Source organism: Phasianus colchicus, chromosome 22 (assembly GCF_987193195.1).
Source record: "Phasianus colchicus chromosome 22, bPhaCol1.hap1.1, whole genome shotgun sequence".
In the NCBI taxonomy this organism is placed as follows: domain Eukaryota; kingdom Metazoa; phylum Chordata; class Aves; order Galliformes; family Phasianidae; genus Phasianus; species Phasianus colchicus.
In genome coordinates, this window is record NC_143457.1 from 6,991,581 (window position 1) to 7,007,529 (window position 15,949).

At 55.6% G+C, this 15,949-nt stretch overlaps 2 protein-coding genes across 3 annotated transcripts; one reads left to right on the top strand and one right to left on the bottom strand.

Moving 5' to 3' along the window:
* Positions 1 to 101: 101 nt before the first annotated feature.
* KLHL21 (kelch like family member 21) lies at positions 102 to 9,337 on the bottom strand. 2 transcript variants are annotated; one of them, XM_090123130.1, is made up of 5 exons: positions 9,234 to 9,337; positions 7,114 to 8,210; positions 5,005 to 5,410; positions 3,201 to 3,273; positions 102 to 2,882 (listed from the first exon to the last, which is right to left on the bottom strand). In XM_090123130.1, exons 2-5 carry the CDS (start codon positions 8,138 to 8,140, stop codon positions 2,589 to 2,591), a joined length of 1,800 nt encoding a protein of 599 aa, XP_089979256.1. In that variant the 5' UTR covers positions 8,141 to 8,210; positions 9,234 to 9,337; the 3' UTR covers positions 102 to 2,588. The 2 variants fall into 2 exon arrangements, with proteins under 2 accessions (XP_089979256.1, XP_031469451.1); XM_031613591.2 differs by having other exon boundaries at positions 9,225 to 9,315.
* A 110-nt stretch (positions 9,338 to 9,447) lies between these two features.
* On the top strand, positions 9,448 to 14,069 carry PHF13 (PHD finger protein 13). Its single transcript, XM_031613294.2, has 4 exons — positions 9,448 to 9,585; positions 10,281 to 10,382; positions 10,640 to 11,192; positions 11,586 to 14,069. The coding sequence occupies exons 1-4, from the start codon at positions 9,547 to 9,549 to the stop codon at positions 11,810 to 11,812; spliced, it is 921 nt and encodes a 306-aa protein (XP_031469154.2). The 5' UTR covers positions 9,448 to 9,546; the 3' UTR covers positions 11,813 to 14,069.
* The last annotated feature ends 1,880 nt before the right edge of the window (positions 14,070 to 15,949 follow it).

Here is a 15,949-nt window from a genome sequence, read left to right on the forward strand (position 1 = left end):
CTGGAAGGCAGCCCTCTGGGTTAAAAGCAGCTCAGGCCTGGAATGAGAAATGTCACAGTGAAAGCCTATTCTGGTGATTTTTGCATCAAAAGGGATACGGATGTAATGTAACGTTTTATTTAACTTGACTGTTGCAAGTAAATTTAAAAACAAACTATGAGAATAAAAATACATCATCTGTAAATGTAAAATGCCTTTGTTTCAAAGGATGGTATTCAAACACTGAAGTACTCAAAGATTTGGACACAATGGATTTTACAAAAAATAAATACAGATCACTAACAGTTGGACTGGTTGGGGAATTTTGGGGTGGCAGATCCAGCAGTGAGAATTACAGAATGAGATGTGCTGTATGCAATATGTTTGGAGCTCAGCATTAATACATCAGTGTGCAGCACACACAGCTCTGTGAGGATGGGCAGCCTCAGTGTGCTCGGAGCACAGCGGGACGCAGGGATTGCTCCCAGCAGCAGTGGCAGCGCAGCCCCGTTGTGTTGGGTGCAACACCAGCAGCAATTCCATTGCTTGCACTTTCCTGTGCTTTAAAGCTGAAGGGCAATGAGAGCACTGTGCCATGAGGCCCTGCTGCGCTCCCACCCGCACACCCTCTGTGCACAGCAGCTTCAAGGCACTGTCAAAGCTTCCAACTTTGAGTACAGCCCAAGCCTGATGAACAGCTTTCTTGAGTCTCACGGCTAAACAGCTCAGCATAAAATAGTATTCAAGGCAAAACAGATATTTTAAAGCTGTGAACACGTCAATTTTATGGAGATAGTTCTGATGTACTCAATGCATTGGCAAGCCAGAAGGTACAGAGGAGCTTTCCATTTCTGAATCAAGCTCAAATTCACTTTTTCCCCCTTGGTTAAAAACCAGACAGAAAAAGAAAACCAATCCAGCTACCATTTCAGCCACTGTTACACTACACTTTTCCTGAAGGTGTAGTGCTCATTTTTAGATGAGCCAGTTCCAACTGTTTGCTTGTTTAAGAAACATTCCACAAGTCAACTGCAAGCAGCTTTTCTTCAGCTGAAGGTATACAGAGGAAATACAATTCAAGCTAGCTAGGTCACTTGAGCATAAAGGCATATCTTACACAGACCAAAAAAACAACAACGAAAGAAAACCCTAAATAACTACCTTGCACTCTGCAGCACTCTCACTAACTCCTACACCGCAGCCAAATGATGCCAGCAGCATTTTCCAATTACTCCAAGTCCAAGAGCCTCTGCAAACTGAAGACGAGACAGGCACAAGGACTCTCCAGAGGTTCAGTAGGTTCCTTCACACCAGTTAATGCATTTCTGCATCATGGTGCCTAAACACCACTAGCTTATTTTTTCCATAAGTCTGCAGCAAATCTAAGGAAGCTGTGCTTACCTTTCCAGATAAGCCTTCTCCTAAAATAGTAGAACTTCCACCCGGTTCCTTTACAACAGCAAACAAGAACGCGCCCCTGCTGCACAGGGCCTATCTGCCTGACCCTGCATACGTGCCAAGAGCTTGATGGGAAAGGATTGTCAGCAAAGAGCCCTAGTCAGAAGAATGAGCTACCCAGGCGTGTTCTACAAGCCGAGCAGCCTGATACAAACAAGCTCTGTCAAAATGGGAAAGCAGAAAGGCTCCTCCCTGAGGGCCCCGGCGCTCCACAAGCCAGCCAAGGCAGGCACTTTTCTCTTTCCCTTTAAAGAACAGTGCAGGTGATCAGAAATGAAGGCAACCTAGTTGTGAGAATGTGATTAAATAATAAATAAAGGTGTTTCTTACTAGGGAAAACAAAAGTGCCATTCTAAGAAGGGTAGGAAAACAAATACCTGCAGAAGTTTAAATGCCAGAACTTAAAAAATAGCAAAACATACGAAGAACTGAAGTTCAGAAAACAGGATAGGTCAAGCTTCATAACCCAGCCCCTCAGAGATCCCTGCTGCATAGACACGTGTTCTTTCAGAAGGCATTAAACAAAGCCAGGGACTACAGTGACACGATGGACGAAGGGCAATGCCCTCACAGCGACCTCTCATTCAGCTTCTTATAGAAACATCTCTTCCCCTCTAACTGCACAGAGGAAGAGACCCAAGAGGCCTGCCTTCCTCTAAAGCACACAGCAGAGCAGGGGAGTCCAGAGCCCAGCAGAACCCTCCTGTTGAGGGGTTTGGTCCTGCCTGTTTTCCTTCTGTTCCTTTTTTTCCCCCCATAGGAAGAGACTGAAGAAAGGAATTACGTGACAAACAAAGCGTTGCAAAGTGAAGGAGCTCCAGGTGAAGGGTGTCTGACCGAGAGCTGTAAGCTGTGGTGCTTAAGTGGTGCTTCACACAACCATTTTCTTCAGAGTTCACTTCTCAGATCCTCTCTGTGAGTAGCACTGCACCTTCGGCCTCCAAAGAAAAGGGCTGAGGAACACTGCACCCAAAGGCTTCGTGTTCTGCCAGCTAGGTTTCTACAACAGCATTTCAAACACTCCATTTTTACTCCCTGTACTAATCAGTTTGTTTTTGCTTCCAGGCTCCAGTTTGCCTCTGCCTTCTCTCAGAGCAACACTGGTTGTGGACAACGAACTCGCACTGAGGCAGGGACAGCACGCTCCCCTGCTAAGGCAGTTCGTTCAGGTTCTGGTGGTGAAGGTTCGGGCGCTGCCTGTTCAAGTTGATGGTGTTGTCCAGCGTGATGCTGTCATCCTCCTGTGTGGTTTCTGGCATGAACTGTCGGAATATGCTGACACTGCCGTGCCAGAAGATGGGCTCGGGGAGCCGCCCTGCTACACTCCATGTTCGTGTCTCAGGGTCGTAAGCTTCCAGGACATCCGAGAGCTCAAAGGTGTTGTCGTAGCCGCCGGAGACGTAGAGCTTCCCTCCTAGCACAGCCACACTGCCCCCAACGTGGACCTACAATTTAAGATCAAATAAGCACCACGATTAGAAGGGCAGGCATTGCCCAACCAGGAAGGCCTCCTGCCCACTCGGACACATCAGCAGCTGCTGACCCCTGCGTGGCACTGAAGCTGCTGGCCGCCCCCAGGGCCACGCATGCACTGCTGCACCGGCAGTGCCTCTCATCAGAAACTTTTCCTTCCAGGTAACCATGATACATTTAAATGCATTCTGTGCTCAAGGGTTATCATCTAGAAGAATACTGCTTTCCAAAGGTAATTTAATCCCATTATTAGCACAGATAAGCATTCAGTAGGGTGGTGAGCATCCTACCTGAAGCATGGCAGGGATTTTATCCCATTCGTTCTTCACTGGATTGTAAACATCCACTTCAGCTGAGTCATCCCTGCAGGAGATAATGCAAAATTACTTTTCTGCGTTGTCAAAACCTTCTGCCTCGTGAAGCCCACAACTGAACAGCCTGAGCCATGGCCTGCAATGCTGCCACAAGCACCTTTCCTCCAGCCCTGCCGTGTAAATTGAAGACCAGAGGGCTGCTGTGTGAAGGCTCAGGTCTCAAAGCAAAGCCTGGTCTCCAGCATGGACTTCTCAGATAGCAGCAGTAAAGTTCAGCCTCAGGAAACCCCTAGAACTCTGCTGCACCTCTGCACACAAAACATGCCAGCAGAGACATCGCTCAAGTAGCACTGCCCTAATTCTCAGTGCTAGTAACCTACATCTAAAGAGCCTGAATGGCCCTTCTCAGCTTCTCCCTGGGCAAAGCAACACTTCATGTACTTCTTGATGTACACTGAGCTTTAGGACACCACCTAGGAGGTACAAAAGACAATATGGAGGCAACCCCGGGGGCTTTCTCAAACCCAGACTGTTTCTGAGTTTGCATATATGGTAGGCATGTTCACAGACTAACATTTGTCAGCCTGTATTTTATTGGCTTTGGTGCCAAACACATAAGAGTCTCAAAGAAAAATCAGCACTGTTCTGAAGAGACTTAAACCTCTATGCATGTAGAAGCAATGAGATCCCTACTGCTTGAGTTTTTTGCCACGCCAAATTTAGGCAGGCCAAAGAACTGTAACAGAAGAGCTGACAGGCAGCACAATCCCCCAAGGCTTCTTACAGCCGCTCACCACTGTGAGACGCGACAGCAACAGGTGAGGGATGTTTGTAAGGCAGAAATGCTCATTGCTGACACAAGAATGCAAGGACAAGGTCAGGGCAGACAGAAAAGCACTGCCAGTCAGCCCAAGACAGTTCTGCTGGAACTGAAGTCCAAGACAACGGACTTCACAGGCTGTGGCAAAGAAGAAAATCTCATTTTATTCTTCAATTGCTCTATTTCCTTTTACAGGGATTCAGCCTCTGAAATTGTGCTTTCAATTTCATGCACTCAATTCTTTATTTAACAGAACTGACTTCAAGAGTTGTGCGCCTCCCTTCTTAAGCCTACTGGCCTACAGTGCAAATTCTTTATAAAGTATCCAAGATAAGACGTACAGCAGAAAACAAGACCCAAACATCCTTTACATGGGTGTATTTTAAATCCTGAGGACGCTTTTCCAAAAACCTCTCCTCCTCAAAATGGTTCAGAACAAAGAGCTGCTGCCTCCGCCGGGATGGCTGCAGAAAGGTAATTACATCCCAAATTGGGAAGGTGCTTAAAAATAGGGACCAATCAGTTCATCTTCATTCCTCCTACCTCTGCTGAGACAGAGGGTGTCCTCTGCTATGCTACAGTTCAACGTTTTCTTGGAGCTTACTCACTTATTTATAGCAACAAGGGGGACTGAACCAGAAGCCAAGAAAACTGAGAAGTCTATTCCAAGCACAACTGCCAACGTCAGCCCGATTTGTAACCCTGGCTATTTCCCAGCCCTAGCTTTAAAATTCAGATATTTTTACAGGACTTCAAACATATGTCCTTGAGGTTTAGTTGTGACAGAACTAAAAGGAAGAAGCGTGGTAGTTTGCAGAGCAGAGGAAGCGCTGCCTTGCCTTCGTGACACAGTACCTCGTGTGACCACTCCCAAGACCCACACGCTTTCCCAGGAAAAACCCTTGGCTGACCTGGCGCAGAAGCAGGGAGACAGGGGAAGTAACTGCTGCCACTGCTCACCTTATGAAGTACATGAGCCCGTTCAGAGTCACGGTCTTTGGGGCAAAGGACCACGGAGGCAGGTGGCCGCAGTTCACCAGGGACCAGAGGTCGCTGTCAGGGTCGTAGCACTGCATCACCATGGTCTCCTTGCCAGACAGAGAGCCGATGGCGAACAGCTTGCCTCGGCACGAGGTGGTGGAGCAGTTGTCCATGGGGTACAGCATGGGCTGCAGGGCCTCCCAGCTGTCCACAGAGTGGTCGTAGCGCTCTGTGCTGTCGGAGGCGATAACGTACAGCAGGCCATCCAGGACTGTAGAGCTGTGGTATTCTCTGGCTTTCAGCATTGGGGACACCTCTGTCCACTCGTTCACGCTGGAGTTGTATCTCCAGACACAGTCGTACAGCCTCGATCCATCCGATCCCCCTGCAGCACAACACAAAACATTTCAAGAGTGCTGTTTCACAGAAATATTCCCTGGAAGGAAAGCACTCTGTGGAGATAGAGGAGAGGGCATGGCTCTGAACTGGACTCTATCGTATCTTCCAGCTACACCTCCTTAATATCCACATGCACTGTTCTGCTCCGCAGAGCCACGCGCTATGGACACAGTTAGATCCCAGGAGACCAGAAGTGAGAAGATGTTACCAAACTTTCTGCGCTATTTCTGACCCAGATTCCCAGTAAGCCAAGAAGGAATTCTCCCATGGCATTCCTAGTGTCTATTCAGCAGTGATTCAAAACAAGTATCCTCCTTTGTTCTAAATAACCACTGGCTTTTCCATTTCGCAGTTCCTCTGCTGCTGTCCACAAGCTGCTGTACATAGCAGAGATTAACATTCACCAGCACCCAGACGCCAAGGCGCTGCTGCTGTTAGCAGCATGGAGCCCTCCCAGCCCTCCCCGCCGCCCGAGCAGTGACACTGATGTTGCACAGAACCACCTCCAGCAGCAGCAGCCTGGCTGAAGTGCAGGGTTCTCAGCAGAGAGCACCCCCAGATCTGCCTGCCATTGCTCTGGAAGGGACGTAAAGGCATCAATACAAACTGATCTTCCTCTTCACACTGCTGCCTTTGAAATCTAAGCTTTGTTTCCTGCTAAAATCAGAGAATGAACCATTCTCTGTTCAACTCCACTCCACCTGCACTTCAAATCTTTAACAGCACATCCCACACAACTGTGCCAGCCGCAGGACTGCCACTCTGAGCGCGGGGATTTAGCTCAAAGAAGTACCTATATGTGGTTAGGCACCAAGTTACACATCTGTGTCACCTTTAGAGGTGTAATTACAGCCCCAGCAGACCATCAGCAGGCAGGGTGTGTGCTGAGGGAGACACAGTGACTCACGCACTCTGCTGCCACTCCTCAGTGCCTCATCTGCTCCCAGAGCCTTCCAACACGCCCCTGTCTCAGCACACGCCTGGCTTGTGATTCGCAGGCTCTGGACCCAAACACTTGTTTTGCAGCCAGAAATCCAAAGCCCCTCTCAAGTCACTCACATCATCCAGAGCAAACAGTTTGAAAGTTTCCCCAGCGCGAGTTCTGTGACTTGTCTGCATACTCAGAAGTATTAGTCACAACCAAATACCTCCCAGATTGAGATCAGCTGCTAAATCCTCACCCAGCACCACCTCCAGGAGCCTCTGCTCCTCTGCAGGCTCCAGCCTCGCTGTGCTGGAGCAGTTTCAGATTCTTCGCTCCTCTATCGAAAGCCAATTCTCACAGCAATCACCCAGTATTTTCAATGGGAGTCTCAACACTGACGTTTTCACATAAGCTTTCCCGATTCACACTTTTGCCTGCCCTTCTTAAGCCCTACCCAAAGATGCAGCTGCCTTTTCCTACCAGCCCCCTACCTGAACATCTGCTAATGACCCAGAACAAACGTTAAGACAGAGATGCACAGGCTGCTCTCGATCCCGTGCTGCTCCAGCCCTGCGCGCAGCATCAGCCAGCCAGCCCGGCTGCTTCTCCACCTACAGGAGCAGAAACGTTCTCAAGAGAGCAGCAGGGGAGGCAGGTGCTGCGCGGGAAGCGGGCTCCCATGGCCGCCGGTACTTCTGTCCTGGAAGAGGCCCTCACGGTGCGGAGGACTCAGACCGCCCGCCCCCAGCCGCACTGCGCCTTACCGGTGACATAGATGTCATTGCCCAGGGCGGCGACGCTGTAACCCCCGCCCAGGTGCTCGGGGAACTCAGCCAGGTAGCGCCAGTGCCCGGTGCGCGGGTTGTAGCAGTCCACGGTCACGAGCTCATCGCAGTCGCGGTCGCAGCCGCCGACGAGGACGAGGATCTCGGCGAGGCCGGTGGAAGGCCGGGGCCGCATGCGGGCGCAGGGCCCGCGGTCGTGGCGGTCGAGGCGGGCGGCCTGGAAGTCGCGGGCCTCCTGGAGGAGGCGCAGGCACGGCGGGCAGCGGGCCACCAGCGGCTCGCCCTCCACGTGGGCCAGCAGGTAGAAGCGGCGCACGAAGGGCAGGCGGACGTGCGCCAGGAGCTGCGGCAGCAGCGGGGCGCGGGCGGCGGGGTCGGCGTGCACCCAGCGCAGCGCCAGCTGGAAAGCGGCCTCTTCCTTGGGGACGCAGAGCCCGTCGTCGCGCAGGTAGGAGAGGAGGCGCGGCAGCGGCAGCCGCTCCAGCTGCGCGCCCAGCTCGCTCACGTGCCGCAGGATGAAGCGGTGCGCGGCGGCCGCCAGCGCGGGGCAGGCGAAGGCCTCGGCGAAGTCCTGCATGTCCAGCGCGTTGCCGGGCTCCAGCTGGCGCGCCAGCCAGGCGCCGCACGCCTCCTTGACGGCGGGGAACTGCAGCAGGTCGGCGGCGCGCAGCAGGCGCTCGGCGATGTCGGGGCCCAGCCCGCCCACGCGGCCGGTGTAGGCGAAGTCGAGGAGGCGCGACAGGCACTCGGGCTCCACGCCGTGCAGCCGCACCCGCTCGGCCCGCGCCTCCCGCAGCGCCCCGCCGAACATGGCGCGGAAATAGCCGGAGGCCGCGGCCAGGACGGCGCGGTGAGCCCCGAACTCCCGCCCGCCCGCCACCACCGTCACGTCCAGCAGGCTCCGCTCCGCCCGCAGCGCGCTCAGCCCCCGCAGCAGCGACACCGCGTGTGCCGGTTCCCCGGCCGCCGCCGCCGCCGCCCCGCCGCCACCTGCGCTGGCTGCCATGCCGTGCCTGGACGAGGGCGCACGCCGAGTCGCAGCCCGAAGGGACGCCGGGGTTCAGCACTGAGAGCAGCTGGCGGGAAGGAGAGAAAAGAAACAGGCAGGTAGGTCAGCGCAGGGAGAGACGTCCCGCGGCCAGGAAACGGGATAAACCAAACAGGGCTCTAAACATCCTCCTGCCCCGACACAGAGGAGCTGCAGTTGCATAACGCGATGGCGCTGCCAGCAGCCTTCTGAGCTTAGGCTAATTATATTTTAAGAAGCCCGTGTTTAAGTTCCACGGGATTAAGGGATCCCACGAGCTCTGGGCGCAGGCTGAGCTCGTAACTTCGCGCACCGGATCGCTCCGGGAGCGCCGCACCTCGGCCCGGCCGTCGCCTGCAGGTCTGCGCCCAGCGGGGGCTCCGCCCGCTGCTCGGGGCTGCCGGGTCCCCAGCAGCAAATCGCCCACGTGGGCGCTCCGGGGCCCCGCCGGCAGCGCCGGGCGCTGACACAACAACCGGGCAGCGCGGGGACCGCCGGAGCACCGGGCACGCGCTGCGGTCCCTCAGATAACGGCCTGCCGCCGCACGCGGGCTGCGGGCGCAGCAAGGTCCCGCAAAGCTCCTGCCGCCGGCCGCCGTCGCAGACCCGCGGCCCCGACCCGCACGGCGCTCAGCAAAGCGCTGCCGGCCGCCGAACAGAACAGCGCTACGCAGAACGAAAGCACGGCCGGGGCACGGCGACGGCGCCCGGAGCGATGCGGGGCGGCGGAGCTCCGAGCCGCCGGGACGGCCTGACTGCAACGGGAGCTGCGCGGCCCCGAACCGCCCCGCAGCCGCGTAACGGCACCGCGCGGGAGGAGCGGCCGGCCCGAGCTCCGCACGGCGCCTCCCGGGGCTCGGAAAGCCGCCCGCTGAGCCCGGCCCGGGAGCCGCCCGCGGCGCCGAGCCGAGAGGCGGATCCCGAACCGCGCGGCCCCGGCCCGAAAGCGGCGCGGAGAACCGAGGGGCGCGGGCGGCCCGTTCCGTTCCGAGCGCCGGCAGCGCCGCCCCAGCGCCACCGAAACCCCCCGCGCCTCCCGGAGCCCCGCGGCGCCCGCGCTCACCTCGCTCACCTCGCGCCCCCCGCGCTTCTCCGCGCCGCTCCGCCCCGCGCCGCCCCGCCCTCAGCGGCGCCGCCCCGCACCGCGCGTCCCCGCAGCTCCGCTCCCGGCGCTCCCCGCGGCCCGCACTGCGCACGCTCTCCCTGCGCCTCCCGGCGCTCCCCGCGCGGTCGGACTACCGTTCCCGGCGGCCCTCGCGGCAGCGCCCGCCCCTTCGCCGCCTCCCGCCGGTACCGAGCGGTTCGCGGGTGTCGGTGCCGCCCGGCCGCCCCCGCCGCTCCGCGCCCGCGCCCGCCGCCCGCCCAACCTCCCGCCGCGCCGGGCTATGGACTCCGACTCCTGCGCCTCCCCGTTCGCCCCGGAGGTGAGCCGCGTTCCCGGGGGCGTCTCCCGCCGCCGGTGCCCGCCGCTGCCCGCTTCCCGCTGCCGGGCTGGGGCCATCTTGCGCCGCTCGAGCGCGGAGCGTCCCCGGACCGGGAGCCGGAGTGGGGGGGGCAGGGGGACGGGAATGGCGGCGGCGGCGGCGGCCGGCGGTGCTTTTCCCCCCCCCACCCCCTTTTCCTCCGCCTCCCGCCGCGAGGGCGGCCGTGGGGCTGGGAGCGGCGGTCGGGATGCGGGGCCGGGGCCGGGGGTCGCGGGGGGGCGGCGCGGCGGTGCCCGGTGCCGCCGCGGGCGGTGGGGGTGGGGCTTCGCGCGGGGAGCGGCGGCGGCGGGCGGGGCTCCGGGCGGGAGCGGCTCCGGCAACCGCGCCGGGGAGATGGGGGGGGAGGCGGGGGGCGATGGGGGGCGGCATCGGAACCGGGAGGAAAAGGGGCGCGGAGGGGGGGGGGCGGCTCCCAGCAGCGCGAGGTCGGCGGGTTCCGGGGAGCGGCGCCGGGGAGAAGCGGTTGTGAGGGGGGGGCGGCGGGCACGGGGAGCGGTACCGGGGAGGGGGGGGGCGGGGCGGCTCCCGGCAGCGGGGAGCGGGGCCTCCCGGCTGTGCGCCCGGCCCGGCCCCGCGGCGGAGGCGGCCGCGCTGACCCCTCCCTCCCGCTTCATCCCTCCCTCCCTCCCCCGCAGGACTTCTCCCCCACCTCCCGGAGGCACCGCACCGTGGAAGACTTCAACAAGTTCTGTACCTTTGTCCTGGCCTACGCCGGATACATCCCGTACCCGCAGGAGGTGAGGGCGGCAGCGGGTGGGCGCCCCGGTCCCTGTGCTCCCAGCATCGCCCCGCGCCCTCCTCTGGGCCCGGTCCCGGCCGCTCCCCGGGCTGTGCTGGGCTGGAGCTGCGGCTCGGGATGCGGGAAGGGATCGGGGCTGAGCCGGGCGAGAAGCACAACGCCGGAGGGGGAGGGGTGCGATGCCACGCACTGCAGCACCTCGTGTAAGGCAGCTTGGAAATAACGCCGCTGTCTGATTGCTGTGTGTTTCTCTAGGAAACGCCGCTGAGGAACAGCCCCAGCCCTCCCAACAGCACCGGCGGCACCATTGACAGCGATAGCTGGGACCCCCGCTTCAATGACATCCCCTCCTCGGTTTCCCTTCCTGCCAAGAATAGAAAGAACTTCAGCCAGCTGAAGCGAGCAAAGCCCTACAGTTCCCTGTTCCAGCGGGCAAAGCCCAGCAACTTCCTGCCAGAGCGAAAGCAGATCGATAAGATCAGAAAGAAGAAAAAACTGAAGAGAAGGGAAACGGAGGTGTCTGCAGAGGAAGATTACGAGGAGAAGCTGCTGGAGCTGGAGGCGGAGGACTCTTACACAGAGACACCGATGAGCCCCTCGTCTGAGGGTGACCCTCAGTCTGTGGCTGAGCACTGCTCGGTCTGGGACTCTGACACGGCCTCCAGCGTCACCTACCCCACGGGGACGGGCGAGCAGGCGGTGGAGATCCAGAGCGTGGGCAAACGAACGGTCATTCGGCAGGGCAAGCAGGTCGTCTTCCGGGACGAGGACGGCACCGGCGATGATGAGGACATCATGGTGGATTCGGGTAGGTGGCCCGGCTGCCGGGGTGGCTTGAGAGATGCCAAGCCGTGTGAAAGCAATGGTGCTGCCACTGATTTCTAGTACTCGTAGTGTGAGGAGAATGCAGAATCAATTAGTAGGTGTTTTTGGGGGAGGGGCGAGGTTGTGAACTACTGGGACCTTGCAGAGGCAGCTAGGTGTTCTCTCCTGGAACACAGCCTCTTTTGTGCCGTTGAGAGTATTTTCCTGACAAGAGTTTGCATACTGGTTCCTTGTAGGACCTGGAAAAATCAGCGAAGCACCTGTCTTTGGGAGCCAGGGCGTTAATTTAGATCAGAAGGAGAAGAGCTCCCAGTGCAGCTGAAAGACATGGGAGCCATCAGGAGATAAAAGCGTAACCTGCTGCTTTTCCTTCCAGATGACGATTCCTGGGACCTGGTCACTTGCTTCTGCATGAAGCCTTTTGCCGGGCGGCCGATGATCGAGTGCAACGAGTGCCACACCTGGATCCACCTCTCCTGTGCCAAGATCCGCAAGTCCAACGTCCCAGAGGTCTACATTTGCCAGAAGTGCCGGGACTCCAAGTTTGACATTCGCCGTTCGAACCGCTCCCGGACGGGCTCGCGCAGGCGCTTTCTGGACTAAGCGAGGAGGCGCGTGCTGCTGCGCTGCTCGGGCGGCAGGTGAGCCGTGCAAAGCACAGACACCGGCTGGGGGCCGGGCACAGCTCCCCCGAACTGCTGCTGCTCAGGCCAAGGGCTGCCCAGCCTGCCTGCGGTACGGGGATGAAGTATCGCCAAGTCTGGATGGCCGGGGTGGAAGAAGCAGACTGGTCAGAACTGCTGCTAGATACCAATTAGCTCAAGAGACAAATTAAGCTCTCTGGGTTCAGTGGGGTTTTGTCCGGTTACGGCTATGAGTTGGACGATGTTTTGGGAATGTATAATATCTTTGCCACGTGTTTTTTCTCATCCCGCTGGGAAACTGCAAACCTTCTCTGTGCTAGGAAACTCATCCTCTGAGGAGGGAGGAGGAGGAGGGAATCTGTGTGAAGAGTCCGAAAAGTAAATGGCCACGTGTTTTAATGTATTATTATACCTGCCCATTTGTCCGTATATATCAATCTTAGATATTCTAAGGCTCTGTAGGAGTGAGTGTGAACGCATACCAACCTCTGTGTGATCTGCCTCCTCTTCCACGGGCCCGGGCAGGAGGTGAGTGCTGTGATTTGGCATTGTGTAATGACAGGACTTCACCCTGCTCTGGGGGACTGACTGGTGCATTTAGAGAAAGAGAACACTCCTTTCTCTGGACAGGCAGTGCTGGCAATTAGTTGACATCAGATTTCTTAGAAGTCTCTTAATGGTGATTTTTTGTGACTTTGTTTTGCATGATTGGCTCAAATGTGTTTGGGGGGAATACCATTCGCTCTGTGTCCTGGCCCTTTGTTAAACTCCAAGGTGCTGTTTTAAGATGACGATTCTCCCTTTTCTCAGCCCAGAGTTCAAGCGTGGACTGTAAAAGAGGCTGTAGTAAATGTAGAACCTGGCCAGTCTGGTTCGAGATTTGATCATTTCCATCAGTACTACAGCTGAGTTGACTTTGTTTCTGCTGTTTATATTTTGAGACTGGATTTCCAATCAGAAAACCAAATTCTTTAACCTGTTGGCTGCAAATTACATACAAAAAAACCCCACAAATGCAGGCTATGCAGCTAGCAAGGTGAAGCGAAATGAAGATTCATCTGGTGCTGGGAAGGAAAAGAGAGTGAGGGAGTCCAGGCTTGTTTGTGAGGCCACCAAGATGGAGGCGCTGTCCCTCAGTGACCAAACAGAGCAAGCTGTATGCACCGTACAACTTAGGTTTATGATTTTGAGACATTTCTTCTAAGTTACACCTGATGGATGTGTTCTGTGTCCTGTGAGATGAGGAGAGTCATTGGCTGGCACTGGAGCTTAGGTGAGACCAGCTGTGCTGGTAGGAACGCGTCACGTCGGTCTGCAGACGGGCCCGGTCAGATCCCTGCCTTACCTGAGTGCGGTGCCAGGGGGAGATGCAGCTGGTGAGGAGCAGGGTCTCCCCAGTGTACAGTCAGGTACCCTCCCTGACGTCTCACGCCAGGCTGCCAAAGCTTCGTGCAGGCTGCTCAGCACAGCAGAGCCCCGGGGCTCCCGTGTGGGACGTGGGCACGGCCGGCTCAGGATGATGGAGCTGCACGCTGTGCAACTGTTCTTCAGCCTTGGTTCTTCATAAAACTCCCATCCCACCACACTGTAACAACTGACTCTAGGTTCTGAAAACCAGCTCCAGCTTCTGTTAAAACTTAGACCATGACTGTGGTATGCTGCCTTCCAGAAGCTAAGTGCAACCACCGAGGAGTTTGCCAAAGACTTGCCCCTTATGGCTGCCTAACTGCTGTTTGCAGCCAGAAATACAACCAAAGTTCTCTAATGCTGCCATTTCACTCTGCAAACAGAAAGGCTTTGGAAGATCCTGGTTGCAAGCTGTGAGGGCTGGACCTGCTCTGAGCACTGGCATCTTTGTGTTTACAGCGTGTCTGCAATTCAACTGGACCTCCTGGAATGTGTTCTGAAGTTTTTAAGTGTTAAATGGCCAAGCGAACTGCCTCTTTTTCCCAGAGGTTAAATACTAATCAATGTGACTGACTCTTGTTCTGTTACCTTTTCAGATTTATCCCAATAGATGGTGTCTGACAAGTCCAGCACATTACAGTATCAGCAGAGAGAAAAAAAGTAACATCTCCATTGTTTTAGTTCATCACTTTCAGCCATATATAATTATAGTTTAATTCAGAACTTTATTTTTTCATTAAAACTGTTTTAATGAACCATGTTTTTTTTTTAAGTGAAACAAATGAATAATGACTTTGCTTTATTCTGGATTCAAGAGTCTGCTAGCATGATTTACTGGTGTGCAAAACTGTTGTGCTGGGTGGCAGCAAGACGTGACCAGAAGTGCTCTTCCCTAAGTGATATGCAAGGTGAGGGAAGGACAGGAGGAACACCACGAGCAGATCTCCCCTTCATGCTCTGCCAGGGGACTGCTGTTCCTATCTCTCTTGTCCAGCTCCTGCTGCAAGCAAGGTGAGTGTGGAGGAGTGACCTGCCAAAAGGCAGCGAGGAAGAGAGCTCTGGGGAGAACGGCTGTGCCTTCAGCAGCACGCAGCCCTGCCAGGGGCTGTTTGCAGCCAGCCTGAAGGCAGGCTTGGTGTGCAGCAGTTGGGCATGGGCTGGGACAGATCTCTGCTCAGGTGACAGCACTGCTGGCTGAGGTGACCTGAGAGCCAGGGCCAGACTGGTAGGACTGGGCACTGCGGTGTCAGCTTTCGCCCTTGGGCTGTGCTGCATTTGCCTCACAAAGGCTCACCTGCCCAGCCAACCCAAAACCCCATTATGCCCTCTGAGAACCCCTCTCCTTCCCTGCCTGCAGAGCAGCTGCATGCCAAACCACCACATTGTGCCTCTCTGCCGCTCCTTAACTCCTGAACCTGCCTCACCCCCAGAGCGCTGCTCAAAGCAGTAGCCTCCCTTAGCAGCTTGGTGAACTTGGAAGACTGCTCAGCAATTTGGAAATGGCACTGGATCGCCTTAAAAACTGAGTCTGTGTTGCTTACAGCTTCTGTTTTAATTGTTGGCGATGTATGGAGCAACAAACAGAAGTCCCAGAGGAGGCTGCGGCTGTAAAATGGCAGTTTCTCATAGAACAAAGTTGTTAAAAGGAGCAGTTTCTCAAGTAGGGCTATGCTGACAGTGTTTTTAAGGCTTTGTACTGATTGACTGGCAGAAAATGAAGAGGAGAGGAAGGCTGGAGTTTGGTATTCAGCAGGAAAGAGCAGCCTGAAACTTGGGTATAAGGGAGATAGATAGGCAAGGGGCTCCACCGTGTGGATGCAATTCAGCAGTGCCTGACTATTGCAAACTGCAGGGAAGCAAAAATGGAGTTTTCACGTTGACTACTGCGTAGAAGAACCTGCTGCAGGAGCATTGTGCCTCACGGATGGGAAAGGCCACTGGTAGTACTTACACAGAAGGGAAAAACAGAAGTCTGACTCTTTAGTGGGCTGATACAGCAGGGAAAACAAACCACGCTTTAAGAAACTTTTCTATGTAACATTTAGTAAATGAATGGGGCAAGATCTGTGTCAGTAATTTTACTTCAAGAAGAATTATGAATTCAAGAGACTAAAATTAAGATTCACCTGTCCTTTGCATGAACCGCTTTACAACTAGACAATGATGGTTCTGATACAGTGGGGGAAGAAAGAATAGAGTGGGAAGGCAGAGGAACTGAGTTTTCTTTGCTAAGCTGTAATGAAAAACAAAGCATCTGCTTGAATCTAAGCTCTGCCAGGGTGGCTGAGCTGTCCTTGGGTATGAATGCATGGGCTGACTTGCATCAGGGGAGGCTGATAAGGTTTTTACAGCACAAGTGGTACCCAGAGCTGTGATCCTTGTAGCCTATCACTGGCTGAATCATGCTGTGACAGCAGGAGTGGAGGGCTGGCACAGAGGTGAGCATGTAAAGGAAGAGTACAAAAAGTAAAACCTTGACCTGCATCTCCACCACAGGAATTCCCAGTTTAAAGGCTCAAGATGAGAAGGGCAGCCCTCATTAAGGTATTTTAAACATGGGCTAGCTCAGTTAGAAAAGGATGCATTCACCTCAGGTATCTGTGGCATTCCAAAGTTTGCATCCAGAGATGCTCACTACCCTGTTACTTGTTTGTACTGCAGGGGCAGTAAGGGTGTACCTTACATCTCA